The following is a 21111-nucleotide window of genomic DNA, read 5'->3' as shown; positions in this document are numbered from 1 at the left end:
CATCTACTCTGGAGGAGATTTTTATCTAAAGGGGGTGAGGGGAGTAGAGAAACGGACATGAGCTATGCTCTTACTTTCCATAATATTTCTCTTCTCTCTCACGATGGATGATTCAGAGTCAGCAATTCACATAAAGAGTATTGCACATGGAAAGTATTACTGCTATTCTGTGGGGAAATAAGTTTCTAAGTGCAGCAATCTGAAATTAATAACTTTCTCTGTGGAAACTCTCTTTGACAACATCTTCAGATGAAGCCAAAGAGTGCAATTTTTATAGCCTTGGATTATCTTTGCTGTCTGCTTGGCTTGCAGCAGGCATGGCTATGTGAGTCAGAAATTCAGTTTTCCCCTTCACTGTACAGTTTGCTTGCCAACTGGAGACCTTATACAGCGGTGACTCAGTTTCTCAACTTCCCAATTTTCCCATCCATTGAATCAACACAAATCATCTCCATTTGTTTAATAAAGGCTTTGCGGGGAACTCAGAGAGAGAGAGAGAGAGAGAGAAGGACCAAGACTTCACTGTGAACACAAAACAATTTGGTTCGGGGTATCAGAAAAGGAGTAGGAAAGGGAGACTGGAAGCTGCAGATGAATTATTTTTTCTTTCAAGAGAAAATATTTCAGGGAGAAAGCCCAGTATTTATATTATGTTCATAAGCAGGGAGTGTATTGCTATTGAGGGAGAAAGTAATTTAGGAAAGAAGTAGATGGTAAGGGTAACAACATCTTTTCCACAAACGTCACCATGCCGCCGACGTGTGTAAAGATGGCAGCTGTTGCTCCCATAGCCATATGCGGCAGCACAGACTTTTTTTTATTCCTCCTTACACGTAAATTTAGATATTTGGGCAAAGATATCTGGATTTCTACTTTTTACTGGTGAGATTTTAAAGCATTTCAAATTTGACATTTTTTTCCCCTCATATAAGACCACAAGGTAGGACATTATGTGTAGAATGGTTGACTCTACCTTGTTACATTTAAAGGTGGTTTCTCTGGATTAAAAGCAGTTAAGGGGCAGAGTAAGGAGTATACCACTTTGGGACTCTCAGACTGGCATCTTGCTGGATTTGTTCGCTTCTCCAAAGTGAAAATATGTGAGGCTAACACTTGGATTTTGGGACAGACATGTAGGAGTTTGGAAACTGGTGGAGAACTTAAAGTGAGGAAGATAAATATCTAAGATTTTTTATTGATTACAATTAGCTCATGTATGCAGAAACCTCAGGGTAGCTTCAAAACACAACTACGGTGAAAAAACATGTAGTTAACTAAACTTGAAAATCAGAGGCTAAAACAATAATTGTATTAACGCCAACTCTAGATGACTAACTTGGAAAGGCAATCAAGAAGAAATGGAAATTGCAAAAAGCTTCAAATATCCTTCCCACCCCTCCCCCCACCCTTCCCCCCAACCCCGTGTTGGACTTGTGGGTAGAAGCAATTCCAGGTGGCTGGGTATGACAGAAGGAAACAGCAGACCTCATATGTGTGCTGTGCTAGATGCTATAGGAGATATAAAAATATTTAAGCGATACATACTTTCATCTTCACAGAGTTTATAATTTAGTTGCACAGTAATGGTGAACAATGCTGGTTTAATGGGTTTACATTCCAGCTTTCACCTTCACTAGCCTTGGGTGAGATATTTAATCTCTTCAAGCTTAATGTCCTCATGTGGGAAACATTGGTAATTGTACCGCCTATATGGCAATTCTGCCTGCTTCCTTTCAGTTTTTCCGCAAGGCAAGCTCTCACTCCTGTCAGCCTTTGCAAATGTTCCTGCTATCAGAAAAGCTCTCAGCATGGCTGAATCTTTGGATTTTGGCCCTTCATGTCCCCTCTTCAGAGAGCTTTGGTTCAGAAAAATATCATGGAGTGGAGTAACCCTCTGGGGTCTCCTCCCTCTTCCAGAGCTTTGTATTATCACTTTGCTATCACTTAATAAACTTTGCTTTGCTGCCCACCAAAAAAGAAAAATATCATGCACAGGCTCCTGGGTGGCTCAGTGGTTAACAGCCCAACTCTTGTTTTCAGCTTGGGTGTTGATCTCAGGGTCCTGAGTTCAAGCCCCAGGTTGGACTCCACGCTGGGTGGAGCCTTCTTTAAATATATAAATAAATAGTAATTATAATTACAAATTAAAATATAATTATTTTATAATTATATATTATGTATATCAGAATATATATACATATATGTATAAGACAGAAAAATAGCATGTCTTTATCTACAGATGAGGGTGTTAAAATACTGAAGGCTGTTTTAAAAGGAAGATGCTATTATTATCATCCATCCTAGGGTTTGTTTGAGATCTAAGGAGTTCTGGAGGATGTAGGTTAGGAAACTTTTCTGTAATGGCCGAATAGCAGGTAAGAGGATTTATGAGCCGTGCTCAACAAATGGGAACGGCATGGACAACAAAACGTGAATTTCTTACACTTTCCACTGCCACTGGACGGTATTTGGCCTCTGCCCTGCGGTCGACAGACCCCCTGATCCACGAAGACCGCAGACCAAGAAGGGACCCGGAAAAGAACCGAGATCGGGCAGCAGGTACCAGGGATCAGATGGCTGCCGTGCCAGGCTGTCAACCTCCCTGCGCGCCAACGACCTCTTAGATGGGGCCGTGGCCCCTAGGTCGGGGTGTGAGACGAGGGTTAGAAGAGAACACATGTAGAAAGCTCAAAGCTTTCTTTCATGAGGTGCTCCTCAGTGGGTAATTCGTTTTCAGCGGCCTCTCCGCGGAAGGCTTCAGGCCCCGGGCCGCAGCCCCGGGCCGCAGGGCCGACGAGCGGCCGACCCCACCCCGGGCGGCGGCTCCGCGGGACTCAAGGCGCGGCGCGGGGCGAGGCCTGGCCGGGCGGCGCGGCGCGGCGCGAGTCGAGGGCGGGGCGGCAGCGCAGCGTCGTCGTCGGCGTCTCCGCCTCCTCCCCAGGGGCCGCGTCGGAGCCTTGGCGGCGGCGGCGGCGGCGGCGGCGGCGGCGGCGCGCACGGCCCGAGGAAAGCGGCTTGCCTGGAATCGGCGGCGGCCATCGAGACCCACCCGAGGCGCGTCTCCCTTGGTCTCCCGGGGCTCCCAGGCCGCAGCGCCCGCGCCCCTTTAGCTCGCTCGCTCGCATTCCTTCCCTGCGGCCGGCTGCGCCATGGCGTTGGCGTTGGCGGCGCTGGCGGCGGTGGAGCCGGCCTGCGGCAGCCGGTACCAGCAGGTGAGCAGCGCAGAGTCCCGCCCCCCCGGCCTCTGGCCCCGGGCCCCGACCCTCCCCTGCCGGCCGCTTCGCGCGTCTCTGGCCCAGCCTGTGGCGGACGCGACGCCGCGGCTGGACAGGCCGCGCGGGGCCTGGGCGGGCCGGGCGAGCCCCGCGCTCAGATTCGAGGCCGCCGCGGGCCCGGCCCATCCCTCCGCGACCTGGGGCGGCACCGGGGCGGCGAAAAACCTTTACCCCGCAGCGTTTCCCGCAGTTCCCGCGGCGGGCGGGTCCCCGAGGCAGAAAGGCGCCACCCTCGGGAGTCAGCGACCCGGGGGCATTCAGTTTTTCTTGCCCCGCTTTTGGTTTGATGTCATTGGAAAGGGGGGGGGGAAGGCAAGCATGAGGTGGGAAAGGAAACGAGGTGGAGAGAAAAGATTAAAATCGCTGCTACTGCGGCCGAGAGCTCCCCGCGACGAGAGGATTGCTCAGGGTTTCAGAGCCTAGTCTGTTTGTCGAAACCCATCCACCTCGCCTCCGTTCGCCTCCGTTTTAAGACAGAAGTCAAAAAAATGAGACGAGAGGCAAGTCCGCAGTTTGCAGTAGGTTTCGGAAAGGCGATCTTTAATTGGGGCGATGCCCCCAAAATGTCGAGCTTGCAGGGCGTGTGCCTCGGTGTGTGTTTTAAAAGCTTGGAAATGACGTTTAAGGAGATTTAATAGCATGGCTGGGGAGGAAATGTATAGAAGTATTATCCTGGTTATAATTTATAAATTGAGGCCCTGGGGAAAAGAGCTGCTTGTTTTACTTGCCTGTCTCTGTAGCTGGGTTCCCCTTGGAAATTCAGAGACAATCTGCAGGGGGTTTAGTGGTATTTAACCTAATACATCATAATTGTGGGAATTAAGCCAGATGGGAACTAGTGTTGATTGGAACCGCAGATAACTGCTAGCGTTTTGTCGTTTCAGACGTTTTGATAGAATTTTTATACATATGTCAGGCGTGCTTTTATGAAATTTAAGTGTCCTATCATTGATGAGCTAAAGTTTTTATTTTAGAAATAAAGAAAAGCAGTATGATTAAAACATCTAGATTAACCCAGTACAGCCAGTTACCAGTTTGTTTTGCTGTCATCAGGCCTGTGTTGTAATTTCCTCTCTTCTCCAGTGGACTTCTGAAATGACTGGTTAAGAATTTAGCTTCTTGGTTTCATAAACACACCCAAACTGTGGCAATGCAGTCTAGTCCTCAGATCTCTCACAGCCTGGGGTCTGGCACATGATTTTTTGTATGACCTTGGGCCAGACTCTAGGTTCCTCCCTGCTTTAATAAAACACAAATGACAGGTGTCACTTAAGTCACTTAACTCTCTTCACAGTGTTCAGAAACCACACATACCCCACACTGTGATCTGATTCATTCTTTTCATCCTGCTTTGGATAAGGCAAACAAGCAAAAAGCTGTGGCTTTTCTTTGTACTGTCATCTTCTTGAGCTATCAGGTAATGCTGACATATTGCTGGAATACAAAAAATTTGGTGGAGTATTGAAACTATGTATTCCTTCGTGAAGTAGTTAATAGTTTTTAAAAAGCAGAGTTGAGGTATGTCAGGGACAGGTCATTTTTATTTTTAAAAATCATTGTGTTTTAGAAGTAACCTCCAAAAAACATGGGGGCGAAAAAAGAATCTTCCTAGAAAAATTGCAAAATATGTAAGCCGGCTCTCCCCCTAAAAAGCCCGACAGTAAAAATCTATCACTCATAGGTAATCAAAGTTAATATTTTGATGTGTATCTTTGTGGACTTATAGGTATGTAAATATACATAAGTATAAATTAGTATACATGGGTACAGATAAGGAAAGCTAATATTGACTGAGCATTTACTATGTGCCAGTCACGGTACTTAGTGCTTTATATCCATTATTTCATTAATCCTCATAAAACCCCCATGAGGCAGGGTTTGGTATTACTGTATAGATGACAAAGTCAAGAGTCCAAGAGGCTCATTAACTTACTCAAGGTCACAGCCTCTAAGTAGTGATTACAAGGATAAATACACACTCACCTACTTAAAACACAGGCTCACGTTCCAAATATAGGCATATGCATTAACAGAGATATATGTGCCTATGTATTTTCTCATACATACATATACAGGCACATCTTTGTACACATGTACCATTCCATGGGCCTCTGATTATTTGTACACATTTGGTGCATATGTGTACATATGTATGTTTACACACCCACTATGCCCATGTGTATCTTGTTCTCACACATGTGCATTTGTGTATGTGTATTTGTTCACATGTATGTACAAAGGTAAACAATATAGCTGTATAAGGTAGGTTATTATTTTCATGTCTGCATAGCATGTAACTCTGGTTGTACTATAGTTCAAGTCAGTTGCCTGTTGGTCACTAAGTATGTTCATAATTTTTTTTCTTCACTGAAGTTTACATACATCTTACATATGTCATTTACATACATCTTCATCTCTTTTCCTTAGTATAAATTTTCAGATGTGGAAACGCTTGGTCAGGGAGTATACATATTTAAAAGGCTTTTGCATTATAGAATATCAGCGAATTGTCCAGGCAACTTGATAGGAGGATGATACTCTGGTTGTGACAAAAGGTAGTTCTGACTTCTGTTTGATCTGGTTAATCACATAGAGCTGGTTCTGTAGTAAAATAAATGCAATGAAAGACTGTATGATTCTTTACTAAATACAAACACAAGTTTGCCTTTATGGTTTTTTTATTGGTAGTGCAGTGTGTGCACAACTTGAATTTAGCATTATGACAGACCGCACAGAAAGCCTAGTCTCACAGGTTCCCTGTGGTTGGTTTTTTTTTGGTTTTTTTTTTTTTTTTTTTTTGCCCTTTTTGCATTTTGAAGGTGAGATTGTATATCCAAGCCTTCAGAAGCTTCAGAAAGGTGTAGAGAGGTCCAGTGTCATGAAATTTGTAATACGTAGCTCTCTCTGAAGACATTTATTCCTGTTCGTTCTAAGCCCTCTTTGCCTCAGTGGAATATATCTTTGCCTGTTTTAGGAATTTCGCCAAATACTTCCTGAAATGTTTTCAGAGCTTTGGATTTGGAATCTAATCTAGGGAGGCAACAATGACACTGCCATGTAGGCTTACAAATAGACTGCAGAATGTTTAGTTCTAGGCTTACTGGCTGCTAAGGAAGTTGCCCATTTGTAAGTATCACTAATAAGTTTGTAATGCGGTCTGATGACATTGTAGAGCTGCTTTGGGAATGAAACCTTTTTGGATAAATTCTCTCAGGATTCTGGAGGAAGGGTTTGATAGATCAGGGAAAGAATTTCATCTCTGCCAGGCCAAACCATGTTCATGCTAAAGTGTTAAATGAAGTCACGATCCTGGAGGAAGGGGCGAAAAGTGCCCATGTGGTTTTATTTTTTTTTTAGTTTGAAAAGTAATTATATCTTAGAGTGTCCCTTAGAATGTTACATCAAGATTTTAAGGTTATTTTGCTGTATTTGTGGCCTATATGTCCAATGATCAAAGAAAGTTTTTCCAAAAATACTGAGATGGGTAGAATTGTATTTTAAAAAAACTTTTAAAAAATCGTGGTAAAAGAATATATATATATAATTTACCATTTTGACCATTTTTAAGCGTACAGTTCAATGGCATTAAATACGTTCACATTGTTGGGCAAACGCTGCCATCAGTGTATAGAGCTTTTTTATCTTCTCCAGCTGAAACTCCATACCAATTAAACAATCTCCCCTCTTTCCCAGACCTACAACCATTTTTCTATTTTCTATGAATTTGATTACTCTAATACTTCATGTAAGTGGAATTATGTAGTATTTGTCCTTTTGTGACTGGCTTATTTCACTTAACTTCATATCCTCCGGCTTTATCCATGTTGTACCCTGTGTCAGAATTCTAAGTTTGTTTATCCATTCGTACATTGATGCACAGTTGGGGTGCTTCTGCCCCTTGACCAGTGTGAATAATGCTGCTGTGAATATGGGCGTATGTGTGTCTTTTGAGTCCCAGCTTTCAGTTCTTTTTATTCAGAAGTAAAATTGCTGCTTCATATGGTACTGCTTTTTAAAATTTTTTTAAAATTAAAAAAAATTTTTTTTTTATTTGACAGAGACAGTGAGAGAGGGAACACAAGCAGGGAGAGTGGGAGAGGGAGAAGGAGGCTCTCTGCCGAGCAGGGAGCCTGATGTGGGGCTCAATCCCAGTACCCTGGAATCACGACCCGAGCCGAAGGCAGACTTAACAACTGAGCCACCCAGGCGCCCTTAAAATGTTTTGATTAAAAAAATACTTTTCCATAGTACCTATACTACTTTATATTTCTACCAGCAGTGGGTTAAGAGTTCCAGTTTTGCAGGGGGTGGGTGGGTAAGAGTTTCAGTTTTTAACATCCTCATCAACACTTGTTATTTTTTGATAAAGCCATCCTAATGGGCATGAAGTTGTAGCTCATTGTGGTTTTGATTTACATTTCCCTAATGATTAGTGATATTGCGAATTTGTTCATGTGCTTATTGGTCATCTGTAAATCTTCTTTGGAGAAATGAATGTTCAAGTCCTTTACCCATTTTTGAATTGGGTTCTTTGCTTTTTGTTGAGTTGTAGGAGTAGAGTCATTTGTTAATATTTATTTACATTTTTAACTTTTTACTATGAAAATTCCAAATGTATACTAAAATATGGTATAATTCATAGAAAATACTCATCACTCAAACAGTGATCAACAAATGGGTAATGTTGTTTCATTTATACTTCCCACCATTATTTTGAAGCAAGTCTTAGAAATCATGTTATTACATCCTTGGGCGCCTTGGTGGCTCAGTAGGTTAAAGCCTCTGCCTTCGGCTCAGGTAGTGATCCCAGGGTCCTGGTATTGAGCCCCACATGGGGCTCTCTGTTCAGCGGGAAGCCTGCTTCCCCCTCTGTTTCTGCCTGTCTCTCTGTCTGCTTGTGATCTCAGCAAATAAAAAATAAAAAATCTTAAAAAAAAAAACCATGTTACTACATCCATAAATATTTTTGTGTGTAACTCTAAAAGATGTTATAAGCACTTGGTATTACATAAGAAATAAATCATGAGACCCCCTTTTATAAGCTGTTATGAATATGGAAACAATTTGTGAGTGTCAGGAGCTGTAGATCTGCAACTGTGATTCTTTTTTTACTCCCTCTTGGTAAGCTGTGACTATTTTTTGTAGCAGTGATTGGATTCTTGCTGATCCATTAATTTTCTTGCCTGTTCCTACTGGTGACCACTTGTTAGGGGAGATTTAGTTGGTTTTATCATGCTCTCTTTGCACTGAAAACAGGGCAGACCTCCTTAGTTTGGGTAGAGACTAATGCCCAGTTGAGGAAATCCTGGCATCATCTCAGCTGATGCCACCCACTGGTTTGCCTGCTCATAACTTCAAATTATTTTCTGCTAGATACTGATTATGTCACATCACTTTACATAAAATTACATTATAAAATAAATCCTTCTGTGAGAGTGACTTTGTATTCTTACAAATAAAAAAAAAGGAAAGGCTTGAAGAGGTTCAAGTGCCATCTTTTTTTTTTTTTTTTTTTTTAAAGATTTTATTTGTTTATTTGACAGAGAGATCACAAGCAGAGAGGCAGGCAGAAAGAGAGAGGGAGAGGCAGGCTCTCTGCTCAGCCTGATATGGGGCTCTATCCCAGGACCCTGAGATCATGACCTGAGTGGAAGGCAGAAGCTTAACCCACTGAGCCACCCAGGTGCCCCAAGTGCCATCTTCTGATTTATCTGTCCTTAGGGCTTTAAAATAATTACTTCGGTTTCTTAAGAATTTACTTTTGTGTTGTCTTTGAACAAGTACAGCTATTTATGGGGCACCTGGATGGCTCAGTGGGTTAAGGATCCTGGGACCCAGCGCCCTGTTGGGCTCCCTGATCAGTGGAGAGCCTGCTTCTTCCTCTCCCGCTACCCCTACCCCTTTCTTGTGCACGCACTCTCTCTCTCCGTCTCTCTCCCCCCTCTCCCTCCATCGCTCACTGTCTATTTCAAATAAATAAATTCTTAAAAAAAATGAGTACCTATGTTTAGTAGAACATATTCTCGTAGTAGTGGATGGTGCCCAATTTAGATAAAGCAGCTTCTAACAGTTTAATTAGAGACTGATGCTGATAATAAGATTGATGTCTTATCTTTGTTCTCAAATTATTTTTGCCAATATAGGCTATTGGTAAATACCATACATTGAATTTTGAGCTTTACATAATCCAGTTGTAGTTGATTCTAGTGGCTGTCTAGATAGAAGTGCAGGATGTGTTGTTTCACCTTCACCAAGTGTAGTAATAAAGTGAGTGTTATTAGGCATCATTTAGCACTTCCTACTGTTGAAATTAGGATGACTCATTTGTCTCCTTGTATAAAACAGTTTATTAAAAGTTATACATACTGGGTCTCAGTACTGTTCAAATTTAAGAATGTTTCTGGTCAAATATTTTCTTACTGATTGAAACAGTTCCTTTCACATGTATGTTTCTTATCTCCCTTAGCAATTGAATATTGCCTTTTTTTCTTTTAATTCACATATTATACTAATATCAGTTACTAGATAATGAGATGCTTGAATGTGATTTGGAGGTTTTTCTGGAAGTTGGATAGTTTATGAAAAGAAATATACAGGTTTAGGGAACAATTTCTGTTTAATAACAGTTTGATTTTATTTATTATTTAGTGCTTAATTGTGACATTTAAAATTAAACTTGTTAGGCATTAGTATACAGATACTCTTCATATATTCAAGTCAAAACAGTATACTTGTTTTTTTTTTATTATTTATTTATTTATCAGGGGGGGGGGGGGAGAGAGCGAGCACAGGCAGACAGAATGGCAGGCAGAGGCAGAGGGAGAAGCAGGCTCCCCGCTGAGCAAGGAGCCCGATGTGGGACTCGATCCCAGGACGGTGGGATCATGACCTGAGCTGAAGGCAGCTGCTTAACCAACTGAGTCACCCAGGCGTCCCAAAACAGTATACTTGTAAAGGAAAGCTTGATTTCTCTTCCTTTCCAGTCTCTTCTCAGGTGTAAGTGCTCAAGTTGGTGTGCATTCTTCAGGCCTTAATAATTTTTTCCCTTTCCTTTTAATATTTAAAAATAACCTTTAATATTTGTAACATTATTAAACTTTCAGAAACATTGAGAAGATAGTAGTTTCTGTATTCCCCAGATCCAGTTTTCTCTGTTAACATCTTAAATTAGCATGATACATTTATGATACTAATGAACCAGTACTGATACTTTATTATTAACTAAACTCCATACTTTATTCACATTTTTGTTTTTATTTTTTTAATACAACTTTTTTTTTTTTAAGATTTTATTTATTTATTTGACAGACAGAGATCACAAGTAGGCAGAGAGGCAGGCAGAGAGAGAGAGGGGGAAACCGGCTCCCCGCCGAGCAGAGAGCCCGATGTGGGGCTTGATCCCAGGACCCTGGGACCATGACCTGTGCCAAAGGCACAGGCATTTTTTTTTAAATTTTTTATTTATTATAAACATATATTTTTATCCCCAGGGGTACAGGTCTGTGAATCTCCAGGTTTACACACTTCACAGCACTCACCAAAGCACATACCCTCCCCAATGTCCATAACCCCACCCCCCTTCTCCCAACCCCCCTCCCCCCAGCAACCCTCAGTTTGTTTTGTGAGATTAAGAGTCATTTATGGTTTGTCTCCCTCCCAATCCCATCTTGTTTCATTTATTCTTCTCCTACCCACTTAAGCCCCCATGTTGCATCACCACTCAAAGGCACAGGCTTTAACCCACTGAGCCACCCGGGCACCCCAGATTTTTGTCTTTTAATCTAATGTCCTTTTTTTTGTGTTCCACAATCCCATACAGGTTACCACATAACATTTGGTTGTCATGTTACTTTAGGGTCTTCTTGGCTGTAATAGTTTCTCACATTTTCCTGGTTTTTGATGACCTTGACAGTTTTGAGTTTTTTGTTTTTGGTTTTTTTTTAAAGATTTTATTTATTTATTTGACAGAGAGAGATCTCAAGCAGGCAGAGAGGCAGGCAGAGAGAGAGGAGGAAACAGGCTCCCTGCTGAGCAGAGAGCCCGATGCGGGGCTCGATCCCAGGACTCTTGAGATCATGACCCGAGCCGAAGGCAGCGGCTTAACCCACTGAGCCACCCAGGTGCCCCAGTTTTGAGGAGTTTTGATCAGGTGTTTGTAGACTGTCCCTCAAATGGGATTTTTTTGTGTGTGTGCAGTTTTATTGAGAAATAATTGACATACATCACTGAATAAGTTTAAGGCTTACAGCATTGTGGTTTAATTTACATATATTGTGAACTGATTGCAGTAGATTTACCCATCATTCCTCTGCTCATACAGTCAGTTGGATTTGTCTGAATCTTTTTTCATGATCATACTGGGGTTGTTGGTTTTAGTGAGGAAGACCACAGAAGTAAAGTGCCATTTCCATCACATCATACCAGGAAAGCGTACAACCAATGTAACACTGTTGGTGTTGACCTTAATCACCTGGTTGAAGTAGTATTTGTGATGTTTTTCTACTGTAAAATTACCCTCCCCCCCTTCGTACTGAGCTCTTTGGAAGGAAGTCACTATCTATGTACAATATACACTCAAAAATTAAAGAGTTATGCTCCACCTTGTGGAGGGCAGGGTATCAACATAAATTACTCAGAATTTTTCTGCACGGGATAGTTGTCTCTTCCTGTGAATTTATTTATTCAGTGGTACCAGGATGGACTCATTTATTTTATTCTTTGGGTTATAATCCCATTCTTATTTATTTTGTGGCTCAGATTTTTGCACTTTTGGCCAGTGGAACTCTTTCATTTGGCACTTGTGTCCCTCTGACAGGATTCCATCATTTTGGGTTTTTTGAAGCACTTACTTTTGGCACAAGGCTCATTGTGTATATTTCCTGCGCTGTCGTGGAATCAGCTATTTCTCCAAGGAGACTTGCTCCTTTTTTTTGAACAACGATACTAGAAACCAAGATCTGCGCACGTTGCTACTAGGAAGACACTGATTCTAGGCCTTCTAAGTTAACAGAGTAAAGAAATACAAGTGGGTGTACCCATCTGTAAGCATTTCTATATGTAATCACCTGTATCTGTATTAAACTAACCAACTCTGACCCATTACTACATGGATAACTCTAGCCTACTGCCTTGGCCTTTCTGGAAGCTCCCACTTCAGCAGTGAGAATCCTTGCTCCCACCACCCACCATCCATTTACTTAATTCTTCAGTTCTAATACACATGTGTAGTGGTGTCAGAATTGTTACCCTACACCTCTGTGGGAAACACTTGTATCAACTAGAGGATAAAACATTTACACAATTTCTTTTGCTTTTAGTCTTACAGTTGCTTTTAGTCTTACTGGTTTCCAAAGTTGCTAACCTAAGCACCTTTTTCCTCACCTTCTTTAGTGGAGTTGTTTGAAACTTAACAGTAGTTAGATTGTTAAGAAGAATGGTTGGAGTGATTTCTCTTTTTTCCCCCCAAAGTTGCTGTTAATAATCATGTTTTGCCTTTTAAATAATTTCTTACAAACTTTCTTGTTTGTTAAAGTTTCAACTTACAAGTTGCAGGGATAGTATAAAATAACACCCATATATTTATTGTTCACATTCACCTCAAACATGAGGGTCTGATTAACAATGAAATACAGTGCTATAAAAATTGAAAATACTATCAGTAAAAACCCAAGTTCCTTTTTAAAAAAATTAACATGTAATGTATTATTTGCCCCAGGGGTACAGGTCTGTGAATCATTAGTCTTACACAATTCACAGCACTCATCATTGCACATACCCTCTGCAATGTCCATAACCCAACCACATCATCCCTGCCACCCCCCACCCCTCCAGCAACCCTCAGTTTGTTTCCTGAAATTAAGAGTCTCTTATGGTTTGTAAAATCCAAGTCACTTTAACCTCACAGTTCTTTCTCTGTAGAATTATGTGCTTGTTTTGCAATTTATTTTGTTAAATTATTTTTTTTAAAGATTTTATTTATTTGAGTGAGAAGAGAGAGAGAGCACAAGAAAGGAGGGTCAGAGGGAGAAGCAGACTCCCTGCTGAGTAGAGAACAGATTAGGGACTCTGTCCCAGGACTCCAGGATCGGACCTGAGCCAAAGGCAGTCGCTTAAGCAACTAAGCCTCCCAGGTGCTTGTTAATAAATTATTTTTAACTTATTATGTCCTTGTGAAATTTAGCTGAAATTTTATGGACTAGGCTATCAGGAATATGGTGTTCTTAGTATTTTGAAGCTTTTGTTTTAGGAGTTTTATTTTATAGCATCCAAACTTTTCATACAACTTTGCGTTAATAAGCAGGGTTTGTTTTGTTTTGTACAGTAATCTGTCCCCAGCATGGGGCTCAAACTCATGACCCTGAGATCAAGAGTTGCATGCTCTACCACCTGAGCCAGCCAGGTGTCCCAATAAGCAGTTTGAAGCTTGTAGTGTAGGCCTCACTATCTGGAAGGTTCACTTTGGACATAGAGACTGATTCAGGAGAATGTAAAAGGACTTTATTAAAACATCTAATCAGGGGGCATCTGGGTGGCTCACTGGGTTGAGCCTCTGCCTTTGGCTCAGGTCATGATTCTAGGGTCGTGGGATTGAGTCCTGTGTCGGCTGCTCTGCTCAGCGGGGAGTCTGCTTCCTCCTCTCTCTCTCTCTCTGCCTGCCTCACTGCCTACTTGAGATCTCTGTCTGTCAAATAAATAAATAAAATCTTTTAAAAAATTTTTTAAAAACCCCATCTAATCAGTAATAGTCCATCTTCTGTCATGAAGTAAGAGTTTATGTGACTGTGGGTGAGAATTTTAACCTCTTTCTAGCCTTATTTTTTCTTTTGTAAAATGAAGTAGTTGGACTATATCACTTTGATTCCTTCCAACTTTATAATTGTTTTTGTATGTAGAAGCTTGTGGCTTTGATCTGAAGAGATGGCATTCTCTTCATGATTTAGCAAATTTCTTTCATGATGAATAATTTTTAAAAGTGATGTCAGTAAATATAGATGGTGAATGTATGCTAAAAGATAAAAGAAATTACGCATTGTTCAAAAATATAGAAAATGTCTTTTTAATAGTATATTTTCAAAAAAATGGGTCACTGAGGACAGAATACTATTTTGTAATTTTTCAGTACTAGTTTTGAGTCTTTCCATTCTCATCATCAGCGTCAAACATTTTATATCATAGGAAAAAATTAATAATGCTTTTAGAAATCAGGAAAAGTAATCAATAATTGCAACTTTTTCGGGACGCCTAGGTGGCTCAGGTCATGATCCTGGGATCAAGTCCCACATCAGGCTCCTTGCTCAGCAGGGAGACTACTTCTCTCTCTCACTCCACCTGCTTGTGCTGTCTCTCTGTCAAGTAAATAAAATCTTCAAAAAAAATAATTACAACTTTTTCAAATGTACTTTTTTGGGGGGTAGGTGTGGGGGCAGAGGGAAAGAGAATCCCAAGCAGGCTCCACACCAAGCACAGAGCCTGACATGGGGCTTGATCCCATGACCCTCAGATCATGGGATCCTATCTGAAATCAAGAGAGGATGCTTAACCAACTGAGCCACCCAGGCACCCGAATGAACTTTATTTTTTTAGAGCAGTTTTAGGTTCACTATAAAATGATCATCCACTGTCACATAATTTTATTACTTCATGACAGAAGCTGGACTATTACTGGTTAGATGACTTTTTGTTTGTTTATTTGTTTTTAAAGATTTTTATTTTTAAGTAACCTCCGTACCCAATGTGGGACTGGAACTCAAAACCCCAAGATCTCGAGTCACACGCTGTATCAACTGGACCAGCCAGGTGCCCCTGATTAGATGTTGTAATAAAGTCCTTGTAAAAGTGAGAAAATAGTAATTTTAAAAGTTTTGTAGCTTTTTTTTTTTTTTTTTAAAGCTGGCTCTTTGAGCTCTAGTATTCTTATTAACTGCTTTTTAGTAGTTGGATTTTCACAAGTTTTGAAATTCTCATTTAACTCTTGAAACAGAGTAAGAAGTATGATTTGAGGGTAATCTGCATGAAATTCTCATGTAATTGAAATTCTCATGTAACTCTTGAAACAGAGTAAGAAGTATGATTTGAGGGTAATCTGCAGTTGAGGGTCTTATACATGATTGATGGGTGATACTAGATTCTTTTCAATGGTTTGTCCTCCTATGGCTGAATTGAATTTTCAGATGTAGCATTTTATTTTTTTATTATTTTTTTTAATATATATTTTTCAAGATTTTATTTATTTATTTGATAGGCAGAGATCACAAGTAGGCAGAGAGGCAGGCAGACAGAGAGGAGGAAGCAGGCTTCCCGCTGAGCAGAGAGCCTGATGTGGGACTTCATCCCCTGACACTGGGATCATGACCTGAGCCAAAGGCAGAGGCTTTAACCCACTGAGCCACCCAGGTGCCCCAGATGTAGCATTTTTTTTTTTAAAGATTTTATTTATTTATTTGACAGAGATCACAAGTAGGCAGGCAGGCAGAGAGAGAGGAGGAAGCAGGCTCCCTGCTGAGCAGAGAGCCTGATGCGGGGCTCCATTCCAGAACCCTGAGATCACGACCCGAGCCGAAGGCAGAGGCTTAACCCACTGAGCCACCCAGGTACCCCCCAAATGTAGCATTTTAAACTGTACTTAAAATCAGTTCTACTCAGTCATAAATGTGAGGGTAGGCAGCATTAATTCTCTTAGACCTTTTGGCCTGGTTTCATTTTAGGTAGCTAAGTGAGGTGATAAGAGTTATGTGATCTTGTGAGTTTCACAGCCATCTTGCCACCTTTCAGTGGCAACTTTCAGATGACCAGCTGAGTAGAAAGGGAGAAGGTTTGTGGGGGGCATGAAAGGTAATCATTGGCTTATTATATTAGCATCAGCTATTATTTGGAAGGTTAAAATATCTTTTCATGTATCAGGTTTGATATAATCCAAATGCCATTTTAAGTTTAATTTCCTATTTCAGTGAAATAGTAAAGTAAGAATCTGTGATTGTGTTTAAAAGGTCTCAACAATTACTGGGGCATGCCTTCTAACACTGATTTTGCATTTCTCTTAGCAGATTGCTTTATTATTTAATTGTCCCTGGTTAATGCTGTAGATACTTCTGAGAAAGGAACTTTTTTTTTTACTTTAAAAAATTAAGACTGACTTTCAGATACTGCAGTGTTATTATAATAGGTTATTTAATGAAGGAAAATTCCACCATGCAGTTAGTGAAAAGGTTATTCAGTTATTTGTATTCACTCAAAAGTCTAGAAGGCTATTTGAAAGATTGGATTGGTGGTTTTTATTTTCTTCTCTATATTTTTGCCTATTGAGTGATTCAAGAGAATGTTTTATGGTCTTGATATAATATGAATTATATTAATTCAGAGAAAGAGATCGCAGATAAAAGATACATTTTTAAAAAACATTTTATTAACATAAAATGTATTATTAGCCCCAGGGGTACAGGTCTGTGAATTGTTAGTCTTACACACTTCATAGCACTCACCATAGCACATATCTTCCCCAGTGTCTATAACCCAACCACCCTCTCCCTATCCCCACCCCCAACCCTCAGTTTGTTTTGTGAGATTAAGAGTCTCTTACGGTTTCTCTCCCTCCTGATCCCATCTTGTTTTATTTTTTTCCTTCCCTACCCGCTAAATCCCCCACTCTGCCTCTCAAATTCCTCATATCAGGAGATCATATGATAATTTTTTTTTAAGATTTTATTTATTTATTTGTCAGAGAGAGAGAGAGCACACAGGCAGACTGGCAGGCAGAGGCAGAGAGAGAAGCAGGCTCCCTGCTGAGAAAGGAACCCAATGCGGGATTTGATCCCAGGACTCTGGGATCATGACCTGAGCTGAAGGCAGCCGCCTAACCGACTGAACCACCCAGGCATCCTGATCATACGGTAATTGAAAAGACATAATTTTAAGATGAAAGAGCTCACCTGGTTCCAGGTAGGAAGCTTTTGAGAAGATGAATAGCTTGGCCTTGAAGGATGAGCAAGATAGTGAGGGAGAGGGATTTGGGGGAAGGGTGAACTCTTATGACTTGTTTCCAATAGGAAACATGTGTCAGGGCCAGGACCTAGAGCACATCACCCTCTCTGGTCTGGAGGCCTTGTCTCCCTATGTCCATCTCCCAGGAATGCTTTCTCCCTCCTAGCCCCCTTCTTAGTTTAGGTAGTCTGTCCTAAGGGGAGTTTCAGTAACCTCCCCCCTCCAATTGGGTCAGTTTCCCCTGAGCACAGTGAGATTCCTCTTTTACGACACATTTTGTAATCAGGTTTTATTTTTTTTTAACTTGTAGTTCAGTTTTTATATCAAAATTATACATGCATATAGGTTAGAGTCAAATAAACCTTACAGGCTTATTACTAAAAACAGTAGTCTGTTTACTTGCCTGCTTCTTAGCTCTTTTAGCTGTTTCTTTTGCTTTTTTATTGTTACCCTTATAGCTAAAGAACATTTTATAGTGTGCTATGTCTTGATTTTTCAGTTTTTGTCATTGGAAAAAAATTGATTTTATCACTATGGAGTGTACGGATTTGTCTTTTACCTCCCTACCCTAGCTGCATATACTCCTACTCTGTCTCTTCACTTTTCTGATACAATTGTATCCGTTATGTGGTTAGATCAATAGTCAGGATTTATAGTAATTAAAAGTAATAAATACTGTTCACAGCTGAGAATTTGGTGTCCTGTGGTTTCTTGTCGTTGCCTTAATTGTACTTTGTTTTCCCTGAAGTTAATAATTATTTTGAGGGTAGGGAATTAGGTAAAATAGGTGATGGGGATTAAAGCATGCACTGTGACAAGTATGAGGTCATTTATGGAAGTGTTGAGTCACCATATTGTACACCTGAAACTAATATTACACTGTATGTTAACTGTACTGGAATTAAAATAAATTTTAAAAAGTAATTATTTTTTGTTTACTTAATTTCTGTGTACATATCATATATTGCTAGTAACACCAATTCATCCTCAGGCTCTTAAAACTAGTACTACCTCATGTTTTTTTTTAATATATTCAGATATATCAGGTATTTTATTGATGTCATCGAGGGTGGGAAGGGGTCTTTCCTGGCCTTTTGACCCATTTTAGAAGATTGCTCCCAAGGTCTGCTGTTCAGCTACCATCCCGGGGGGTTCCTTTCCCTGTGTTTTTAATTGAAGCCCCTTTCTTTGATTCAGTTTTCTCCTTGGTTTATTGCCTCATATTCCTAGAACACAGCCTTCAGTATCCTTCTGAGGAAGAATGCATGGGAAGTTAAACCCCCTGCCTCTGTTTTTTGAGACTTTGTACATTGAAGACTTTTTAAAAAAATTTTTATTTTTTTATTAACATATAATGTATTATTAGCCCCAGGGGTTCAGGTCTGTGAATCACCAGGTTTACCCACTTCACAGCAATCACCATAGTGAAGACTCTTATGTTACCTTCTAAAAGTTACTTAGACTTTTGGTCCAGAAACATTTTCCTTTAGAATTTTGAAGGCATTTACTCCGTTGCCTTCTGAGTTCCACTGTTGTGCTCTTAGAACATGAAGCCAGTTTTGATGTCTGATTCTTCAGATGGGGTCTGCTTTTTGTAGCTCTCTGTCTCATACTCTTGGAAGTTTTTAGGAGCTTCTTTTTGTCCCTGCTACTATTCTACATTTCACTGTGTTGTATCTTGAGATTACTTTCATCCATTGTGCCAGGCATTCAGAGAGTCCTTTTGGTCTGGATGCCCATATCCGTCAGTTCTAGTAAATTTAAAAAGTTTTTGTTTACAGGTGCCTGGGCGGCACAGTGGGTTGAGTCTCTCTGCCTTTGGCTCAGGTCACGATCCTGGGGTCCTGGGATCAAACCCCACATTAGGCTCTCTGCTTTCTCCCCTTCTCCTGCCTGCCTGTCTGCCTACTTGTGATCTCTGTCTGTCAAATAAATAGTCTTTAAAAAAAAAAGTTTTTATTTCCATACTATGGAAAGAGCCCAGATGTCCCATTGACTGATGAATGGATAAAGAAGGTGTGGTGTACACACACAGTGCAGTATTACTCAAACATCAAAAAGAGTGAAATCTTGCCATTTGCGAAGACATCAATGGGACTAGAGTGTATTATGCTAAGCGAAATAAGTCAATCAGAGAAAGACAGGTACTGTATGATTTCACTCATATGTGGAGTTTAAGAAATTAAAGAGATGAACATATGTGGGGAGGAGAGAGAAATTTTAAGTGGTTCCTTTTTTTTTTTGAAACGATAAGAGACTTTTAATGATAATAAGAGAACAAACTGAGGGGTGACGGAGGTAAGTGCGGGGAGGGATAGACATTAAGGAGGGCACTTATGAGAACTACGGTTGTTATATGTAAGTGATGAATCACTCATTTCTACTCCTGAAACCAACATTGCACTATATATTAACTAACTAGAGCTTAAATAAAAATTTTAAAAGAAAAAAATAAAAAGTTTTTGTTTGATTTTTCTCTGCTTTGTTTATTTTTTTTTTCCCCCTCTTTGGATCTAGTACCTACTTGTACTGATTCTTTAAAATGTTTTTAAGCCTCATATTTTTCATCTTTTTTTTCTACTTTCTATGAGATTTCTCAATTTTAAATTTTTTAAAAAAAATTTTATTTATTTACATAATCTCTGCCTAACGGGGGCTCAAATTTATGACCCTGAGATTAAGAGTTCGTTGCTCTTCCCACTGAGCCAGCCAGGCGCCCTGAGATTTCTCAGTATTAGATTCTAGCTCTTTGATAAAAGTTTAATCTGTTAGTTTTAATGTTCAAAAACTCTAATCTCCCCTTCTCTTTTTTTCTTTATAACACACCATCCTTGTTTCATGGTTCTGATGTTTTTCTCTCTTCTCTGAAATTACTGAAAACTTTTTCCTTTCTTCTAAGTTTTCATCCTCCTGCCTACTTATTTCCTCCACATTGCATCTATTCTCTTTGTTTTGGTGTTTTGCGACTGTTAGAAGCTTTCATTAGGTGTGTGGTGGTCTTCACCTGCTTGGTTCAGAGTGCATAATCAGTAAAGCAGTTCAGAAGCTCAGTATGCTTGGTGGAGTTTCTTGTTGAAGCTGACTAGGCTGTTGCTTTGAGTGACATTGTCTTTAGGTCTCTTCTCTTGGGTTGCTCCATTTCCCCCACAGAATAGGCCTGGCTGCTGGTAAGAAGGGAGCTGAATGGGAGGAAGAAGGCTGGGAGATCTCAAAATGGAGTACATAAACCTCTCTCTTTTTTTTTAAAGATTTTATTTATTTATTGGACCGAGAGAGCCAGAGAGTACAAACCAGGGGGTAAATGGCAGAGGGAGAAGCAGCCCCTCCTCCACTGAGGGAGGGAGCCTGATGTGGGTTAAATGCGGGGCTGGATCATGATCTGAGCTGAAGGCAGACGATTAACCAACTGAGCCACCCAGGCAGGTCAGTCATGTACAATCTTTCAGTCTTTTTTTTTTTTTTTTTTTTAAGATTTTATTTATTTGACAGACAGAGATCACAAGTAGGCTGAGAGGCAGGCAGCAGGGGGTTAGGGGGGTGGTAAGAGCAGGCTGCCTGCTGAGCAGAGAGCGTGATGTGGGGCTCATTCCAGGACCCTGGGATCATGACCTGAGCCAAAGGCAGAGGCTTTAATCCACTGAGCCACCCAGGTGCCCCGATAAACCTCTCTCTTAATCACTTATTTCTGATATGCTACTCTTTCTCCTAAACTCTGTGTCTCCAGCCCAAAACTCTGTTTTACACTCTCCAGAGAAGAAATCTCTAGTCTTCTGATGGGGATCTTAGTAGCTGTGTGTTTCTGGCTACATCAGCAACCTTTCTGCTTTTAAATTTCATTGTCATTCTTACTTCACCAGTA

General features: G+C 40.6%; 1 protein-coding gene across 1 annotated transcript in view; it reads left to right on the top strand.

Annotated features, from left to right (window-relative positions):
* Window positions 1-2980: 2980 nt before the first annotated feature.
* Window positions 2981-21111, top strand: part of NDFIP1 (Nedd4 family interacting protein 1) — a 55139-nt gene continuing 37008 nt past the window's right edge. Inside the window, exon 1 of the mRNA XM_044225468.1 lies at window positions 2981-3212. Within this exon, the coding sequence (XP_044081403.1) occupies window positions 3150-3212 (63 nt within the window). The 5' untranslated portion in view covers window positions 2981-3149. The remainder of the gene's footprint in view (window positions 3213-21111) is intronic.

The sequence above is a fragment of the Neovison vison genome, chromosome 1 (genome assembly GCF_020171115.1).
Source record: "Neovison vison isolate M4711 chromosome 1, ASM_NN_V1, whole genome shotgun sequence".
Taxonomy (NCBI): Eukaryota; Metazoa; Chordata; class Mammalia; order Carnivora; family Mustelidae; genus Neogale; species Neogale vison.
Note: the sequence above shows the minus strand (reverse complement) of the source record. Positions and strands in the feature narration are given on the sequence as shown.